This window comes from Populus alba, chromosome 7, assembly GCF_005239225.2.
Source record: "Populus alba chromosome 7, ASM523922v2, whole genome shotgun sequence".
Lineage (NCBI taxonomy): Eukaryota > Viridiplantae > Streptophyta > Magnoliopsida > Malpighiales > Salicaceae > Populus > Populus alba.
In genome coordinates this window covers 10,562,504-10,580,916 of record NC_133290.1, presented here as the reverse complement: position 1 = coordinate 10,580,916, position 18,413 = coordinate 10,562,504, and the positions used below count along the sequence as shown (strand labels likewise).

General features: G+C 34.3%; 2 protein-coding genes and 1 non-coding gene across 4 annotated transcripts; 1 reads left to right on the top strand and 2 right to left on the bottom strand.

Moving 5' to 3' along the window:
• Nucleotides 1–117: 117 nt before the first annotated feature.
• On the top strand, nt 118–1,987 carry LOC118049687 (probable serine/threonine-protein kinase At1g09600). Its single transcript, XM_073410332.1, has 5 exons — nt 118–498; nt 682–756; nt 908–961; nt 1,229–1,546; nt 1,751–1,987. The coding sequence occupies exons 1-5, from the start codon at nt 118–120 to the stop codon at nt 1,985–1,987; spliced, it is 1,065 nt and encodes a 354-aa protein (XP_073266433.1).
• Nucleotides 1,988–3,143: 1,156 nt separating this feature from the next.
• On the bottom strand, nt 3,144–5,450 carry LOC118049643 (uncharacterized). The gene is made up of 2 exons (XR_012170277.1): nt 4,866–5,450; nt 3,144–4,593 (listed from the first exon to the last, which is right to left on the bottom strand). It is a non-coding gene; the product is annotated as an uncharacterized protein (transcript).
• Nucleotides 5,451–7,540: 2,090 nt separating this feature from the next.
• LOC118049642 (crossover junction endonuclease EME1B) lies at nt 7,541–16,690 on the bottom strand. Of its 2 annotated transcripts, XM_035059694.2 has the most exons (13): nt 16,329–16,690; nt 16,094–16,249; nt 15,922–15,995; nt 15,265–15,447; nt 15,028–15,181; nt 14,814–14,923; nt 14,462–14,637; nt 11,092–11,155; nt 10,865–10,983; nt 10,611–10,700; nt 9,735–9,849; nt 8,232–8,424; nt 7,541–8,129 (listed from the first exon to the last, which is right to left on the bottom strand). In XM_035059694.2, the coding sequence occupies exons 1-12, from the start codon at nt 16,567–16,569 to the stop codon at nt 8,245–8,247; spliced, it is 1,662 nt and encodes a 553-aa protein (XP_034915585.1). In that variant the 5' UTR covers nt 16,570–16,690; the 3' UTR covers nt 7,541–8,129; nt 8,232–8,244. The 2 variants fall into 2 exon arrangements, with proteins under 2 accessions (XP_034915585.1, XP_034915584.1); XM_035059693.2 differs by having other exon boundaries at nt 7,541–8,424.
• Between the last annotated feature and the right edge of the window lie 1,723 nt (nt 16,691–18,413).

Sequence of the window (18,413 nt, the reverse complement as noted above, 5' to 3'; positions counted from 1 at the left end):
AATAAATCTCTATGCTGCTCACAACCATTTCATATGTAACTCCTTCCATTACCATTACTATGTCACCTAGCAATCAACGTGCTTTTGATTCCCTGCGAAGAGTTAGGATTCTGAAAAATGGGGTGTGTTCAGACCAAGAGTTCAACATACTCGCCTCCTCAGACACTAGAGAAGTTGAAACAAGAAAGTGGGTATGTTAAGGGAGAGAATGGAGGGAGACCTACTGGTCAGAGAGAACCTAGAAAGTTGTTCAGGCAAGAATTGGAAAAGAAGAGAGAGGTTGCCGTGAATGGTGCTGTCAATGGAGGAGATAAGTTGGTTGTGGGAGAAGGGTTAAAGAATGATGTTGGAAATGTGTCACAAAGATTTTCTTCGAAGAAGGCAGGGGGAGATGAACTTGTAGACGGGTGGCCAAAATGGCTTGTTGACAACATTGCTAGAGAGGTTATGGCTGGTTTGGTTCCAAAGAGTGCTGATTCTTATGATAAGCTAGCTAAGGTTAGCGTTTGATATTTGTTTCCATTTCCTCTACTTCAGATCCACAAACACACACCAAAACAGTATTTGAAGAACTCTTTTTCGAAATTGTATGGCGATAGAGGCTAGGGTGATTAGTGGGAAATTAATGGAGCAGATACTATGAATCATCTTATTGGAACTATGTTTTTCATTTGCAGGTAGGCCAGGGAACTTATAGCAATGTCTATAAAGCTCGAGATAGGGACATGGAAAGATAGTTGCTCTAAAGAAGGTTCGGTTTGACACATCAGAGCCTGAAAGTTTCAAGTTTATGGCAAGAGAAATAATGATGCTACAGAAGCTAGATCATCCAAATGTAATCAAGCTTGAAGGACTAGCCACATCAAGGATGCAATATAGTCTTTATCTTGTCTTTGATTTCATGCAGTCAGACCTAACCAGGATCATCTCTCGTCCAGGCGAAAGGCTCACTGAACCACAGGTTTGAACTTTCCCTCCTGCTTTGAAAAACAACCGTCTCTGGCTGTTTGTTGGGCCATAATAATGAATTGACCATTCATTAATTGTTTGCGGCTCAAAGAGATGTTTAATCTATTACCTCCTGGAAAATATGTAGAACCAGGATGGAAAAAGTTTCAAATATTACATTAAAATGAGGAAAATGGAAATTATATAAACTAGTGGTTAATTAATGCTATGTTCATATATATGAGATTCTAAACATGGCGATTTGCTGTCTTTGATATAGGTCAAATGCTACATGCAGCAACTGCTTTCAGGTCTCCAGCACTGCCATGAGAGGGGTATTCTGCACAGAGACATTAAAGCTTCCAACTTGTTGAAAGACAAAAATGGGATGCTGAAAATCGCAGATTTCGGGCTTGCAAATTTCTTCATACGTAAACCAAAACGACCCCTTACCAACAGAGTGGTAACACTCTGGTATAGAGCCCCAGAGCTACTATTAGGTTCCACTGATTATGGATTAGGTATTGATCTTTGGAGTGCTGGTTGCTTATTGGCTGAGATGTTCATTGGAAGGTCAATCATGCCTGGAAGGACAGAGGTACATTGATAGGACATTATGAGACCATCAGGAAAGTGCATTGAATCAATTCCTATTCATAATTTATAGATCCCATGATCACCAAGAAGCACACACAATCAAATGCTAGAGGAACATATTGTTTTCATTTCCATTTTCTTGAATGCAGAATTTCCTCCTTGTCTGTTTTGTGAGGCTATATATATGTAATATGCATGTGTTCAGGTTGAGCAACTTCATAGGATTTTCAAGCTTTGTGGTTCACCACCAGAGGATTATTGGAAGATAATGAGGTTACCAACAAGCTTCAGACCACCTCAACACTACAAACCTAGTTTCCAAGAAGCCTTTAAGGATTTTCCTGAGTCTTCACTTGTCCTCTTGACCACACTTCTCGCTCTGAACCCAGCATATCGTGGCACTGCTGCTTCTGCTCTCCAAAGTCACGTACGTGAGCGATAATGGCAATGCCTGCCTTAATTCGTGATTGTTATATACTGTGTTATATCTTTTCTTCTTTTTTTCTTTCCTGCTGCTTTTGCAAATTTCTGGAGCTTATTTCAATGAGTAAAAGTATAAGCAGTTCTATCCCCAGCAGTTCTTCTCTTCGAGTCCAATGGCATGCGAACTTTCAGGTCTACCAGTAATTTACAAAGAGGAGGAAGAGCCAAGTCAAATCGATGATCGGAAAAAGTAAGTATCAATGGTGCTCAATTTATCGATTTATTTCTGCAACCAACAAATTGATGAATGTGTACTTGCTTGTACTTCCATCTTGTAGGCTCAGGAATCCAAAGAAGCACTCATCTCGAGCAAGACAAGGTGGTCAAGGGAGAAGGAACTCATTTTCTCAACGTGCCAAAGAAGAAACAGAATCTTCTAAAGAGGTAACATTCTTGATATATATATATATATATATAAACAGTCAACCACCTTAATTTTTTTTCCATCTATTTTTGGATCAATTTTTTTAATTTAATAATTATAGTTTAATTTTACAAAATTAACTCTCAATAAACCATGAAATCATGTTTGAAATCATGAACACTTGAGATAATGAAAATTAAAAAAATATATTAAAAACAACAAAAAACAAATAAGAAAAATTAACTTGTAATCGTAATTTATAATGTTTTTTTTTTAATATTTTTATCATTTGATTTTTATTTGATTTTTAAGTTGATTTAGTATTGAATTGATATTTTATTTAGTTAATTTTATATGAGGCTTTCATGATTTTTAAAAATATATTTTAATATTGAACAATACTAATATGACAAAATAAAATTTTATTTATTTATTTCAAAACCAATTAAAACTTTAAAGACTCGATTTCTAAACCAAAATAAATATTCAGTCTTTTTTTTTTTTCTGAAAAATAATATATTTATTTAACTTCCCAACTTAATTTTTGAATTAAAATAAACAAACTTATTATTATTTATTGTCATATATAATTCTTCATTTATTCTAGTTAACACAAAAAAAAAAAAATAACAAACGCATGCATCGTTCTTAGTGCTAAGAAAGAAAAGAAAGAAAAAAAGCTTTATTTTTTGGCGCGTTGACTCGTAGTGTGAGAAATCAAACTAGTAATTCAATAAAGAAGAAGATGTGATGATCTTGGAAATAATCTATGGTATTCCGCTTTGTTTTAGGTGGCGAAAATCTCAGAGCCAAGCATGAATAATGGCCTTGAGACAGGAAACAGTGCAAGCAGCAGCACATCCTAGGGTCTAAAATCAATACTGAGGCAAGAACAAGGCCTCCCGCGGCGATCCTTGTCGCCGATTCTTGATCAGAATCAGAAAAGATAGATAAGAACGGAGGCTCATCCTAATGCTACGAAGAACATCCAGAATTTCACCCTTTTACAGGCTTCTGTAACAGACATCATTAACCTTAATGGAGGCAATGCAATGCCAGGTGGTTACCGCCGGTCTGTTTCTTCGCCGGACCTTCGTGCTCTTGATCCAGAAAAAATATAAAAAATCTTTGGACTTGACAAAGATTAGGCCAAGCAAAGTCTCACCAGTTACTATCTGTGATATTACTGCATCTTCATCTCCCTCCTTGAAGCTGTTGCTGCTAGGAAATATTGTACAATGCGTTCATGTTTGTAAACTGTTCTTGTTTTATTTGCACTCGTCAATAAATGAGAGCAGCCTTTCTTCTTCGTTTTTTTCCAGCTAATTTCAGAGTCTTTCCGGCCTGAAATCCTGAGCAATTATCTTTTGATTTTTTACGATATTAAATTTGATTTTGCAAAGAGAAAAAACACGATCAAATCTTACAAGATATATATTTTTTTAATTATCCCTTTAAACAGTTGCTATTATCCAACCCAACCAGGTCTACCTAGAGTGTTTGCTTTCATGATTAGGTGTGGGGATATATATGTTGAATTGGATTTCAACTTTTTCGTCTCTCTCTCTCTCTCTTTTTAATTTCGCCTTTTTTTAATTTTATTATGACTGAGTTTTTTTCTCTCAGATACTAGCTAGTATTAACTCGAATTCAAAAGGTTATCAAATCAGTAAATCTTCTTAATCATCCAACCTCAACCTATCCTTTGAGGAACTCAAGGGTTCTTATTAATTTGTTTGATTTGAAAAACAAATTCAAGACTTCATCACTTAATTAATATTTTTTTCATATCATGCAACCGAAGTATTCTTATTTCATTTTATTAATTTGAAAAGTTAATGGTTTGATTTATTTTCTTTTCTTTTCTTTTTTACAAAACTAATAGTTAGATTAAGACAACATATGTAGCTCAAACCAATTAATTAACGGTAATTTTATGAAGAATCCTTTATAAAAACCACTTTTCTAAACAATTCAGGATTTACATATATATATATATATGTATATGTTGGACTAATAAAGCAGGTTACCTCACTAGTCATTACGTACACTTGCTGAGGTTAGAACTTGGGTTAAACAGAGCAACTCAAGCGAAGAACATGAACACAGTTCCAGCGAAGACGTGGAAGGGTTTCATGGGTGGATTCGCATGAATTGAATATGGAAGGAGAAGCATGTTTCTCCTCCTCCTTGGTTACAGTCTGAGAAATTAGAGAGCAGAGAGCATGGTTATTGCATATAAAACCCAGTAACATCGCACTCTTGTTTGGCAAAGTACTTCGAAGACTTTAGACATAATTATTAATTTACACTCTTGCACATATATATATATATATATATATATATATATATATATATATAAACAGTGGCAAGGCGGCAGAATATATAGATACAGTTCAGTCATCAAAATAGTCATCTACAAGCTTGCTCTTGATCCACTTGAAGCTGTTTCTCAACGATGATTTGATCTTACCTTCCATGGTGTACATGTTATACTGTGCCACTCTCTTCCGCCGCTTGAGCTCCGGATTGCCTGAACTCTCTAGCTCAATATCATCGACCTTGCCTGCCGGGCCATTAAAGCTGTAAGATCTAGACCGTTCCTCGAAGCCTAGCCGGATTTCTGAGTAGGCATTTGAGTAACCGGAAAATGATTTGCTCTTCTCCATCAGATCAACGAGCACAAGAAGCAGGCCATGACCTAACTTGTATTATATAAGAGAAGCTAAGCTAAGCTAAACTAGAATGAACCTAACCTAGTGGTAGTGGAGTTTGCATGGGCAATGACGTGTGCTTGAAGCTGATGATAATGGAGTTTGATTAAAAGAAGATGGAGATCGTTTTGAACATAAAGTAAATGGTGTTTGATTAGATGGGAAAATATGATATTGTGGGGTTTGGTGGGAGACAATAGTCTGTGGAGAGGAGGGCCATTTGCAATATGTTTAGCATAAAAACTTTGAGAAAAAGAACGGTCCCTCCATGTATTACCGTATTGCCGTGCTCTACCTGTTTTGCTCTCGCTACAGGGAATCACCGCTGCTTTTTTCTTTTGGGATATTTAGTACCTGTTTGGCACTGTTGTTCAACCTATTTTTTAAAAAAAATTTTTTTTTTTTTATTAAAATTGAGGCGGTTTATATTTTCTGAATCGTTTTAATGTGCTAATATCAAAAATAATTTTTTAAAAATAAAAAAAATATTATTGGCATGCTTTTCGGCATGAAAAGCTATTTGAAAAGCAACAGCTACCACACTCTCAAACACCCTCTTAAGGGTATAATCATAGATTTAAGACCTGGTTCAAATCCCAGGTTTTAACTGGGTTGGTTTTTTTAAAAAAAATAAAATAAAATGTCGTCGCTTTAATAAAAAAAAATAAAAGTCAACAGATTTGCAACCGGATCTTGATCGGATCATCGTGTCAACCCACCGGGTTTTTTCTTTTCCTGTTTTTTTTCAACCCAATCCGGTTCCAACCCTGGGTCGACTCGTCAGGCCTAGCCAAGTTTCAAAACTATGGGTATAATAATGATTGTTTTTTAAAGTGTTTTTTGATCAGAAATATATTAAAATAATATTTTAAAAAAAATTATTTTTGACAATAGATATATCAAAATGATTTAAAAATACTAAAAAAAATTAATTTAAAGTAAAAAAATATAAAATCAACTTGAGATATTTTTAAAACGAAAAAAAACAAACAAGCTATTTTTTTTGTTTTTTTATTTCTTTCAAATAGAAGCATCTCCAGGCATCTTTCAAACAATAAGATCACCTCTTTGGTTTTGTATACATTATAAAACTAGAAAGTTTATGGAAATTTTAGTATCTATTACAGAAAACTATTTTCTTTCTCTTTTCCTTATAAAATAAAATAAAATAGAAAATGTATTCATTTGTTGAGAACAAAAATGAAATTTTCCACTGAAAAAAATATATCAGGAACACAACTATTTTTTTTTTTTTTGATAAAAAACTAAAGCCATAATTTATAATAAATATCCTGTATTCATAATAATTATAGAATATTAATTTCATTTCATTCAAATTAAACATTAACATAAAAAAGCTATATTATTAACTAAAAAAATTTTATATTAGATTTATAATAGAAACTAAATTTATAAAAATAATTTTTAATATTTATAAAGTAAAAAAGTATTTATATATAAAAAATTGTATTGTTCATGTTTTTTTTTAAAAAAACTTTTGTAAAGAAAAATCACAAAGACACATTTAAAATATATTTTTCAAACTCGGTATAAATTTAAAAAATTAAGAAATTATTATTTTTAGTTTTCTGATGCAGAAACATCACATTAAATAGTGATTTCGAATTTCCTTTTTATGACCTAAGCTTTAAAAAAAATAAAAAGAAAAAAAAAAGAAAAAAAAAAAGAAAATTAGAATATTATTATGTAGTTGAACATCACCCTACTTTTCACGGCTAAACTAAGGAATGGTCCCCCCATTAATTGTTTTTCCCCTCAATAAGCGTACTAGTCAATGGAGGGATTAACCATCTCTATCGAATTGAAGCTGTCATTATGCCCTCCTAGATGACAGCCCTCCTAGACAGCTGAAGATCAGTCCATATCCTCTCCAACTTTGGTGGCACCTTAGAAGACTACTTGCTATTAGACTATTGTTTTCACATAATCTCGGGAGCGATCCAATCCAATAGCACCAACAGATGCGCTTTATTTTTCAAATTTTTTTTTATTTAAAAAACATGAAAATAATATTTTTATTTTATTTTTTAAAATTTATTTTTCACACCAACCCAGCCCCCTCCTCTCGGATTGAGTGGCTGCTGCACCTAATCAAAACAAAGATGTTCACAAATTATCAGTGTTCTAGACAAGTTTGATGTGATGGAGGCCCCACAGATGTTAGGTAAGGGCCGGAGGGACCTACCGCAACTCAGAAGCCAAGAAGAAGACGGCCACCAGGAAAGAGGGTAGTGAAAAACACAGTAAAGACTAAACTGCTGCCTCGACAAATAACGCAGCACTTTTTCTCTGAGCTGATAATTTCTTCAAATTGTTCAGTGTCTCTGCTCCTCAGAGCTCATTCTCCATTTGCATCGACAAGAATTGTCTTTTTTCTGATAAAAGAAAACAACTGATACAGCGGAAGCATGGCTTGAGATCAATTTTGGAAACTGAATAAATAATGGAGTTCATATCCCAAACAGGCTTACACACTTGGCCAACCCTCATCACCAACCTGATCGAAACCATTGATCAAGCAACCAGTTGAAAGTTAAGACTAAACACCCCACCTCAAAACACAAATCAAAGAGAGCTTCAGTAGTCATCTATCAGTAGGCTCCAGGACAGGACGATGACGAGACATCACAATCCAGAATGATTATTGCGGACCCAGTAACCTGTTGAAACTCGGGAAGTGCAAACCTATTTCTGATATAGCTGATCTTAGCACTAGTGATTGGTGTCTATATGCACACAATATAAGCGCGCACAAAGAGTGGTTATCCCGAGTGCAAAGCTACAGAGAATACCTTTGAGGTGGCCTCATCCTTCAATGAGATGAAAGATGTCTGAGAACTTGCTGACAAGAACAAGACAGAACTATCTCAAATCTCCCCACCTTCACTGGTGATGGATTTCATTTGCTCTGTTTGTCAACAGGCCTGACTGATCACGACACATGAAAAATGCCACTTGAGGGAGTGTGTTCCAACTAGAACTTCCACAAGAAGGTCATTTTCCTAAGTGAAGTTAACAGATCAATTGTCCTCCTAAAGAAGGAATGACTGAAAAAAATTATAAATGATTTATAGAAACCTCTACTCTTGATCCCCGAGACTTACAGCAGGGAGTTATTTAAGATGAGTGGTTTCTGAAAAAGTCAGCACCATCTTCAACGTTATCAGTTATGATGTTTCCACTCTGAGCCATAAGTATCCTGTAAACTCGCTTTGAACAAATCTGACCAACTCTTCTTTCACCACCAATGAAACCCTCAGTGGTCAGATTCTCAAGCAGAAATTCCTTTTCGTGCACCTACATTTTCATAAAAGAGAAAAATGAATGGTTATTCTAATGCAGCTACCTCTGAAAGCACAAAATAGAGAAATTACACAATTCAAGGGCCATCTTCCAGACACTGGTGCCCTGCAAGGATACAAATGAGAGCTGGGGAATATTCTGCCTTCCAACAGTATCAAGAGCAGCATTTGGCTCTGCCTTTGGTTTACATTTGACAATGAAAAGGGGTTGTTGTTTCTTGTAAATTTTTAAAAAAAATTATAAAGAGAATGCATGAAAAAAAAAAAAAAAAAAAAGACCGGCAGAAATATTGAAACAAGCATCTTCTTTGTTCAAAGAATTCAACATCATGCCTGGAGCAGTGCGCATGAGTATGCTTGTCACCAAACTTTACTCTCAACACAACCACTGTAACTTCATTTGCATAATAGCATCAAAATAAATGTCGGTATAAATTAACGATATTATGCAGCAATTGGTAGGTTGCTTTTCATTCATTGATACTCTTAATTTTGGATCATCCTTCAAAACATTTTCTAGTACTCGTCAGCTCATTTAATTTTTCCCTTAAAAGGATATGGAAGACACAGTTGATTATAATGTTCCAGGACAAGGGGTCACAAAATCATATAACAATCGTTTCATCCTTGGGAAACTGCGCTTTTTCTATTTTCTTTTTATTTTTTATTGTTGACTCATCAGATGGTTCATTATACCTTAAGCTATATAATGGGTCAGCATCTCCCATCACATGAAACCTGCACACCCATTCTGAACCTCACATATTTCCATGTTATAATTTTCAAGCCCGCTAGGTAATTGAAAACTTGACAGGCAAACATTTTGGTCCAGTCCTTTAATTTTCTTTAGTAAAAAGATTGGTGCAATTAAACTCCACAAGTTCTACTTAACAGTAAATGAATAGTAACCAGACCTTCCAGACCAAAATGCATGCGCAAAAACATAAATTTGCATATATAGGAATAGAGATTAACACCCCTTGCTCTCTGAGTCTCTCCCTCTCCCTCCTAGTGAAATTAATTTGGCAATAAATAGCATCTTCAGACCAGTTAAAGAGCCCTGTTTCTTTTTATATATAGGATATATTGTCACAATAGACAGCATGATGGTGGAAGTGTCAACTACATTGAATGAAATCCAAGCCCAAAATTAATCCAAAATGGACCATTTCAATTCACAGGGATGGTAGCGAAAAACCCATAGTAAAATGTGTAGTATATAGGCCATTAATGATATACATAAAGGGCAAAGCTTGAAAGTCAACATTAATGCCAAAATTTTGGTGGCCTTTTCTTAGTACTTACTGATTTGTTAGGGTCCATGTATACACTCAAAAGAGACTTCATGGTAGGGTACTTCTTCCATATAGCAATAGCAAACCGTGGCTGCACCTTTGGAATAGCTACCAAAGCTTTTAACCTGAATGCAGATAGAAGAATCACAAACAACAGCAATTGCAACAGAGAAAATAAATGGAGGCAAATATAAAAGGAAAGCCAACATGCCAATATACTACTCGGCTAGATTTGAAAATAAAATTGATACTATATTTAGTTTCATATCTATGGATGAATTTACAAAGGAAACTTGATATATTTCAATAACATTTTGTCGGTTTGACTCACTTTTATAGTATCACTGATTAATTGTTAACAAAACCATATCAAACTGAAAAGGAGAACCTAATAAAAATATTTCAATTTTGCTAGTTCTCTGCTCATTCCAGTTCTGCAACTTCTGTTTTAATGCATGATCTCAGTATTTTTCAGCATTGAAGTCTCTGGTGGAAGGTAAAGGGGTAAAAAAGGAAAGGAGGAGCATCATGGTGCTGTAATTTTGTCATGCATCAGCTCAAGTAATTATTTTCCAAACAATTTGAATTTAGATTAAAATATGCAAATCACTTTTTCATGATAGGAAAACTGCAGCATGAAGATTGAAGAATATCAACACATGTATATTTAAATAAACATCATGATTTTTTGTTACATAAAGTGTTGAAAAATGCAAATGGTATGGCAAATAGACTTGCCAAAAATGTACTAGAATAAAAACAATTGACAACTGGAGAAACAGAACTCAATAGTTTACATAAGCAATATATAGATTTTAAGAGTTATACGATAATATGTACACAAGCAGGCTCGTCACTAATATAATTTGGAAAAAATATTACTCACCATGGACTCTTTTTTATTAAATTTCTGTCAATGAAGTCTTTAGGGATAAAGGACCCATTAGCATTTACAGATAGTTGTGTTAACTTCTTTCTGCAATTAAAAGTAAAACAGAAGAAAGAGTGAGAAAATTGAACAGCTAAAATATAAAAAACAAAGCAGGATAGAGGAGTTTGTGATTCAAAAAGAATAAAAAGATGTGTGATGGTGATTACAAGTTGAGCTGATTACATGACAACAGAAATAATTTTCAGCACCTAAATTGACAAGATGCCAAGCTGCGTGTCAAACCAAAGACATGATCAGCAAGCTCAGCTTCATCTGTGCACAGCCTATAATGTACCCTAACAAAATGTGTGGTTAACTTCGCTAGCGCCTGCAGACAAGTTTGCGATTTATTAAACTTCATAATGCCTTCCAAACATCTATTATGAAAATACAGGAAGTGATTAGACTTGTATAAACTTTAAGCTTGTCTTTTGACCTCTTCAACAGATGGACATCTCCAACCATCATCATTTTCTTGCTGCTTGTACTGCTCCTTTCCCCTAATACATTGTCAACATTCAATTTAGAAAGCAATACAATACTACAACATTATCAAAAAATAAACAACATAAAGAATAGCAGAAAACTCTAAAGTAGACAGTACAAGCTTCAGTACAATCACAGATTTCCATTGACACAGCAGCAGCAAGCATTGCAGCATATTTATCAAGTAAACGAAAATGCTAGAGAAGATGGAAACTGCTACACAAATGAAGAAACTTTCTTTTTAGATGTAGCTGGCATTTATTAGAGAGAACAACAACAGAACCTCAATCCCAAACTTATTTGGGATTGGCTACGCGGATCATAAACCAAATCTACTTCAATATCAATAGTTTTAGATCCTCTGATACCACTTCCATCCACATCATCTTAACTTCATCTTCCCCATGTCCCTCCTGTCAACTTATCACTTCTCCAAACCACTGCTACATGTGGCCTATGCTGGACATGGCCAAACCATCTCAGTTGCCCTTCTTTCATTTGTTAGAGTGCGAGAAGAAAGTCGCATTGTTCCAGTAGCAAGGATCTCAGCTAACCCATAGAACCCACCAAAAGGCGTCCAAGAGAGAGTAGTTCTTGTTATCCCTTCACATTTTACCATGAACAAGGCCTTAGCCTGGCAAGGACATTAAGCCAAAGAGAACACTCTTACCTCCTTGAGTGGTCATCGCCAAAATTATGTGCTGAGTGGAGAAACAGAGATGACAATCTGGAAATTAATTTTTGAGGCTGGGGATCAGTTAATAATCCAGACTACGGTGAGGAACACTTTGGGGTACTGATTGCATGAAATGGGTTTTGCAGATTCTTGTATTTACCAACAGCTTCAAAGCAGAGTTCGAGAAGGCTCTCTCTCCAACTTACACGTTGGTAAAAATTGCTAAATCTGTTCAAAGTACAAGGATCAGTAAAAGGCCAAGGATAACCAATACACGGTTTTTGCTCAGAAAAATATGCCTTGGTCTGGATGGTGGGCTGAATTCACTTTATGAGGCTGCTATTCTTTGAAAGAAATTGAAGAATTGAAATGTCGAGGTCTTCATTGTCAGTTGTGGCTGAAAGAGCAGTGTTCTGCTAAAAGGAGAACGATTAGATGAATTGGAAAGTGAACGATGATGACTGCAATTCCCTTTGGAAGATAGGAGAGGGTTGAAATGGTCAGAAACCCGGACCTGATTTAAGAGGGGATTACCTAGTTGGCTAGATCATTAAGGAATTCAATTGGAGACATCACTAGAAAAATTATCAAGGATATGGATTGGCCTCATCTCTGAAAAGGGAGCTTGTGGAGAATCCTTTTGCAATAGAATTGTCAGTGAAGTGCTAACTTGAGCTTGCTACATTGGTTCTCAGGTGTATTCTTCAGTTACAGTGGATTTTAGACTTTAGACCGACAGGTTTTGGTGCCAGGTGTTCATAAAGTCTTGGCTATGAGGATTCTCCAGGCTTGTGTTGACTGATGAGAGTTAGCATTACAAAAGCACTTTCATGGAGGACAGAGATTCTACAAGCATAATCAGGTGTTAATGAAGCAAAAACTAGATGAGTCTAGAGATGACAAGGAAGGGTATTGTTTCAATGTGGATTTAAGAAGGCCTATCCTATGATAGTGTAAATTGGGATTTTCTAGGAGTGGAGATGTTTTCGAAGATGGATGTAGCAGATTATGAAATATTTGTAAATAGTGGTATTTACATTGATTGTCAATTAGGATAAAAAAATAATATGGTTTGAAGGTTTTAGAGGGTTGCATCAAGGTGATTTGCTGTCTCCTTTACTTTTTCCCATTGTGGATGATGTGTTCCAATCACATGATCAACAAGAATGTGTAGTGGAACCTGGTGAAGGGTCATAAGATGGTGTTGAGGATGGGATGGTGATTAGTGGAAGACACTATCTATTTCTTGGAGGATGATGATAGACGCTTCTTCAATGTGCAATCTTTTCCACATATCTTCTACTGAAAATTTGGACCTGAATATGAACATGTTGAAAATGGCATAGCGTTCATAGTTATTGCGCCTAACTTGATGCTGCCCTTTGTTTAGAAGAAAACCACAAGGTGAATCCATTTGGGACCAATAATCTGGAAGGTCTCCGAGAGGCTGAATGGTAGTTTTTCTCCCTTTGGAGATGGAAACTTAGCCAGATCTGACCATCATCAGCCCAAACCACCCTACCTATTTGGGGAGAAGTTGTCCCTGTCAGACCAAGGTGGCAAAGATATCCCCCACCACAAAATCCACCAGGACCCAAACTTATGTACTTGTACCTTATATTTTACCATATCAATTATTTAAAAGATTTACTAGCTCACAGAAATATATTATTTAGTATCAAAATACAAAAACTATTGTATTTTGGGGGCACTAAGATGCCCCAAACTTTCACCAGTGCCCATGCCCGGGGTAGGGGGGTGGGGTGGGGTGGGGATCTCACTTGCTTAAGGTGAGGAGGGGAAGGTGGAAGCTAAATCCATCCCTTTAAACTAAATCCATCCCTTTAAACTAAATCATAAGCTTTAAAACCAGGCTAACCAGCCTAACATTCTAGCATATCATAATGATAAAAAGATTACTAAATAAGATGGAGAAATTTCTGAACAGAGTGCTACTTGAGTAGCATTGAGAATAGTGCTACTACAGTATGATACCAGCAACAACGAGCCCTTAATAGCCATTATAGTGCTACTGCTGTATGATACCACAAAACTTTATAGTAACACTGCCATAACAGCCCTTTATTAAGCTTAATTCCTTTCCTGTATCATTGAGATTTGTGCTTCAATGTTTGATTATGTGGTTCTAGATAAGTACTCAGGCTTCTCAAGTAAAACAAAATTCACCATTTTATTAATGAAATCAATTTCCTGATATTCAAACACACATCTTTGAATTATGTCTCCAGTCAGATTTGCAAACTAAAATAGTTTTCATTCCTTTCTGATTCTGCAAATCAAGTGATTGCTCATCGCTTCAAATTTAAATTTAATCTGAAGAACTCTCGTTTTTGGAATGAGTTTTAATAAATTTGGATTCACAGTTCTCTACTTTTTTTACGACCTCATCTATTAAATCTTGATTTTTCTAGGGTAAAAAACAACAAAAAACAAGATGAACAATCCGTGTCTCTTTGGCCAGCTATGATAAACATGACTATCCCTCCACATGCAAAACACAGAGACAACACAATCATAGAAGCAGAAACACGGCATAAAATTTCACAGAAAGTAGACAAGCATCAAACATGGAAAGAAGAAAGAAGTTAAAATTTACATTAATTAAACTTCACCAATTGCTCACCTTTTATTGACATAAGCCATCAGCCTAATTGTGAGATAGCAAATTGTATGAGATGGATAACGGCTTCGAACTGAAGACACATGATCCAGGAGTGATTCACTCATAACAAGATTGCAGAACTCTTCTGCTTCATATACAAGGGCTACATATCGAATGTCAGTTCCTTCACGAGAAAGCTGCATTAAATAATGAGGATTATATACGTAATAATTTAACGATAGGAGAAATGCAACCTAACAACACACATAGTGCATGCATAAAAACAATACAAGTTTGAAAGAAACTGGCAAGGTATCTCGTTTGCAAATTTGTAATTAGCTTGTTCTTACAAAATCTACTGAACACTAATTACCTGAGAAATATGTTCTGGAGCACTCATGGTCCACAGAATAGATCTTTCAATTGGATTTGATGTTACACGATATGTAAGGCCCTTATCAGCAAACCTGGTGAGCAGAGGTCCTATACTAATAAAGTAGATAATTCAGAAAACTATATATTAGCATAATGAATCTACTGAAGTATAAAAGAAGAAATATATTGAACAAGAAAAAAATAATTCTTACCTCCCACTGAGCCATGTTCAATTACTCTAGTGTCAAATTCAGCAACAATAGAATTTAGAGCAAACTTCCCTTTTTCCCACTTTTGCATTTCTTTCTCCATTTTTTTCAACTCTGCTGCTTGAGCCTTAAGAGCTGCTTTCTGCAACTTCTCTTGCTGCTCAGCAGATTTTGATTAGATAATTTAAATTTATAAACTCATATACTATATAAGTTGACTAACATTACTAAAATTATTACTTCTTTCTTTAGCTTCTTTTCTTCCATTAAACGAATTCTTTCGTCCTTTTTCGTATTCTTCGTTCCCACTGCTTCATCTGCACTATTTTCCCTGGCAGAGTTAACTTTAGTTTTCCTTTTCTCTTTCAAGGTGCAAGCCATCTGCTCCATGCTAAAATTTTCTTTGTCAGGACAATCGCCTATCTGGTTCAATGTCAATAATTAAGCTAATGTGAATCAGAAAACTGAGACTCATATTCAACTAGATTTAAAAAAAACAAGTTGATTAGAATAGTGTATCCTAAAGTGGAAAAGCTCATATGCTCACAGCAGAAATCGCTACTCGCTTTTTAACACGAACAGAGTTTTGGCTTTAACTATTTTGAACTTAATAAACTTCTCATAAAAAGCTTCGAAAAATCCATTTTAATTAACTTGATAAATCAAAACAGAATTAACAAGCAACATAACTTCCATTTACAGATACTTCTAAGATAAAAGAAAAATGAAGTTAAGACTTCAAAAACAGAAAATACAAATTGATCTTATCATCAAGATTTTCTAGTAAGACATCAATTTCATATAAATCGTAAGAAAACAATACCACTTACTCTTCAAGTTCAACCTTAAATAAACTACAAACAAAAACGCAATATGTTATTGTTATTAAGGGATTACCTGACAGATATCATCTTGTGAGAGACTCGGCTGCGAAGAACTGACCCCAGACATTTGATTTACATTAGCATCCACTGATAAACAAAATATCTTCAGTTAGCATCCGTAAATTTGACCTAAACATCGAAGAGATTTTTAATAGCATTGTCCAATAAATCAAAATTGATTTTACCAAGCCAATCGACTGAGTCAAAGTTGGTAGAAGTTCTCCATCTTCTTCTCTCCTCCACTTCATCATAACCCGCATCCATAGTCGTCTTCTCCTTCCAGTTTTTCGCACTTTCCGGCTCATCATTTTCGGATTCCAAACAGATCAATCCAGCATTTCCTTTCACACAAGAACAAAACCCTAATTAATTGCAAATAAAAAAGACATTTCAATGGATAAATTGGGAACCCTAACTAACCAGAGAGGGTTTCAGGATCAAAATCGGGAACCCTAATTCGGGGGAAAGTGCATTTGACGATGGAGACATCGGACAATGGAGTTTCGGGAACGAAAGAGGGAGATTTGTGTGGGGTCGGGTCATCGACGTCGAGGACTAGAATGGTCGGGTCGGGTAGGGTTCGGGGTTTTTTAGGGAGAGATGGGAGTGGCGTTTTTTGGTTTCCTTCTTCTTCATCGGAGAGGATTATCGGATTCCACATTCAACACCAGAGAGAGAAAGAGAGACTGTTGCTGGTTTGGTTAGTGTCTTCGAATATGCGCGGGATACAAGAGAACAGTTTTGATATTGTAATATTTTTATTTTCTGATTTCATATTTACGGGTTAGTTCTTTTTTTTTTTGTTCACTCCTTTGTAAGTATTATTAACATTAATTAACAATTAATTAAAAAAACAATAAAATACTTTCCTGTAAATAGTATTGCATAAATTTCCTTTCTTGGTTCCTCAAATTTTATACTTATTTCAATGTGGTTATTCAACTTTAGTTTCTTTTAATTTGGTCCTCCAAAGTTTTGTTATTGCATCTACAAGTTTTTTTTCATTTGGATTGCATATTATTGCATGTATGAGTCCTCATAAATAATAAATCATTTTTTACAAGAGAAAATTCCTAGTAATGTAAAAAAAAATTAAAAAAACAAGGAAAAAAATTAACATGTTTTTCCATGTTTATTGTTTAAGAGGCCTGTAAATCTTTTACTTTACTTTTTAATCCTTGAATTTTGAGAGAGAAAAAAGAAAATAGCTAAAATATTTTTTTAAAAAAAAAAAAAAAGGAAGAAAGCTCTCGAGTGCTTAAATTCTTATCACTAATAATTTTGATTTTGATATCATAAAATTTAGCTTCGAGAGAGAAATTTAATAGAGATGGTTTACACTTGGAGAAAATATATTAAAATATATAGGAGTTGTGGAATTTTTTAAATGATTTGATTTTAAAATTTTAAGAGGTATTAAAATGTGTTTTGTTGTTAGAAATAGGGTTATAAAGATTTATAAAATGTTATTTATTTATTTATTCCTAGTAAAAAATGATTGGAATTTAGATTTTTTAGCTTAGGAACTTGTATCCTGATTTTCCCAAATGATACCGTACGCCTAAGGTTTTTTAAGAGAAAATGTGGGGAAATAAAAACCAGGCGGAGAGTATGAGTTTACAGGCCCAAGCTCATCTGATTTTTCACATGGAGCAGGCACGCATATCCATTTTTGTAATCCATGCACGCCTAGCCCTTCAATTTTATCTAATCTCGTTATTTTGTTCGTTCTCGCAAAATATTTTGTTTAGAGCGAGGCTGTTTTTGAAATAGTTTTTATAGCTGTGATTTAAAAAAAATAAATTTTTAAAAAATATAGTTAGTTGTAATTAGTTGGATTTAGATACGTGTTTAGTAAAAATTATGGTTAAAGTTTATGTATAGCAAAAAAATATACTAAAATATTTGGTAGAAGAATGGTTGTGTTTGCTTTTTAAAGTATTTTTTTTATTTCAAAATGTATTAAAATAATATTTTTTTTATTTTTAAAAAATTATTTTTAATATCAGCATATCAAAATGATTTGAAGAAACCAAAAAATATTAATTTAAAATAAAAAAAAATTAAATTTTTTTCAAAAGCGTTTTTGAAACACAAAAATAAAAAAAAATATAAAACTCAATTAAAAAAATATATATAAAACCACTTTATAAAAACTACATTTCAAACCTTTTTTTTAGTAAATTTTATAATATAAAACACAATTTAATTTGTTATCAAACACCTTGATTTGTTGTAATGCAAACAGAAAAGCACGTTTAAAACAAACACAGCATTAGTTTTGTTTGATCTCTCGGGAAGTAGTTTGCAATTATTTTCTTTTTTTTTTTGGTTGGTTGATGTGGCAGCTTCTCGATCATAATTTTTCTCATCCTTTTTGGAAAATCGCAGCATTGGTATCATTTCTTGCAAATCTTTCTCTCTTTATTTTTTAAACAAATATACAAGAAAAGAGAGAATTTTCATTGCAAGTATTTAAGGCTGGTTTATTTTTATGTTTTAAAA

Bases quoted from the DNA above. Each gene is read 5' to 3' on its own strand.
- LOC118049642 (XM_035059693.2), bottom strand. From the start codon at position 16,569: ATGTGGAATCCGATAATCCTCTCCGATGAAGAAGAAGGAAACCAAAAA. The intron at 9,850-10,610 runs GTGAGTAATATT...ATCTGCATTCAG, and splicing joins TTAATAAAAAAGAGTCCATG to GTTAAAAGCTTTGGTAGCTA. The intron at 8,425-9,734 runs GTAAGTACTAAG...ATGAAAATGTAG, and splicing joins ACATGGACCCTAACAAATCA to GTGCACGAAAAGGAATTTCT.
- LOC118049687 (XM_073410332.1), top strand. From the start codon at position 118: ATGGGGTGTGTTCAGACCAAGAGTTCAACATACTCGCCTCCTCAGACA. The intron at 962-1,228 runs GTTTGAACTTTC...TCTTTGATATAG, and splicing joins AAAGGCTCACTGAACCACAG to GTCAAATGCTACATGCAGCA. The intron at 1,547-1,750 runs GTACATTGATAG...GCATGTGTTCAG, and splicing joins TCATGCCTGGAAGGACAGAG to GTTGAGCAACTTCATAGGAT.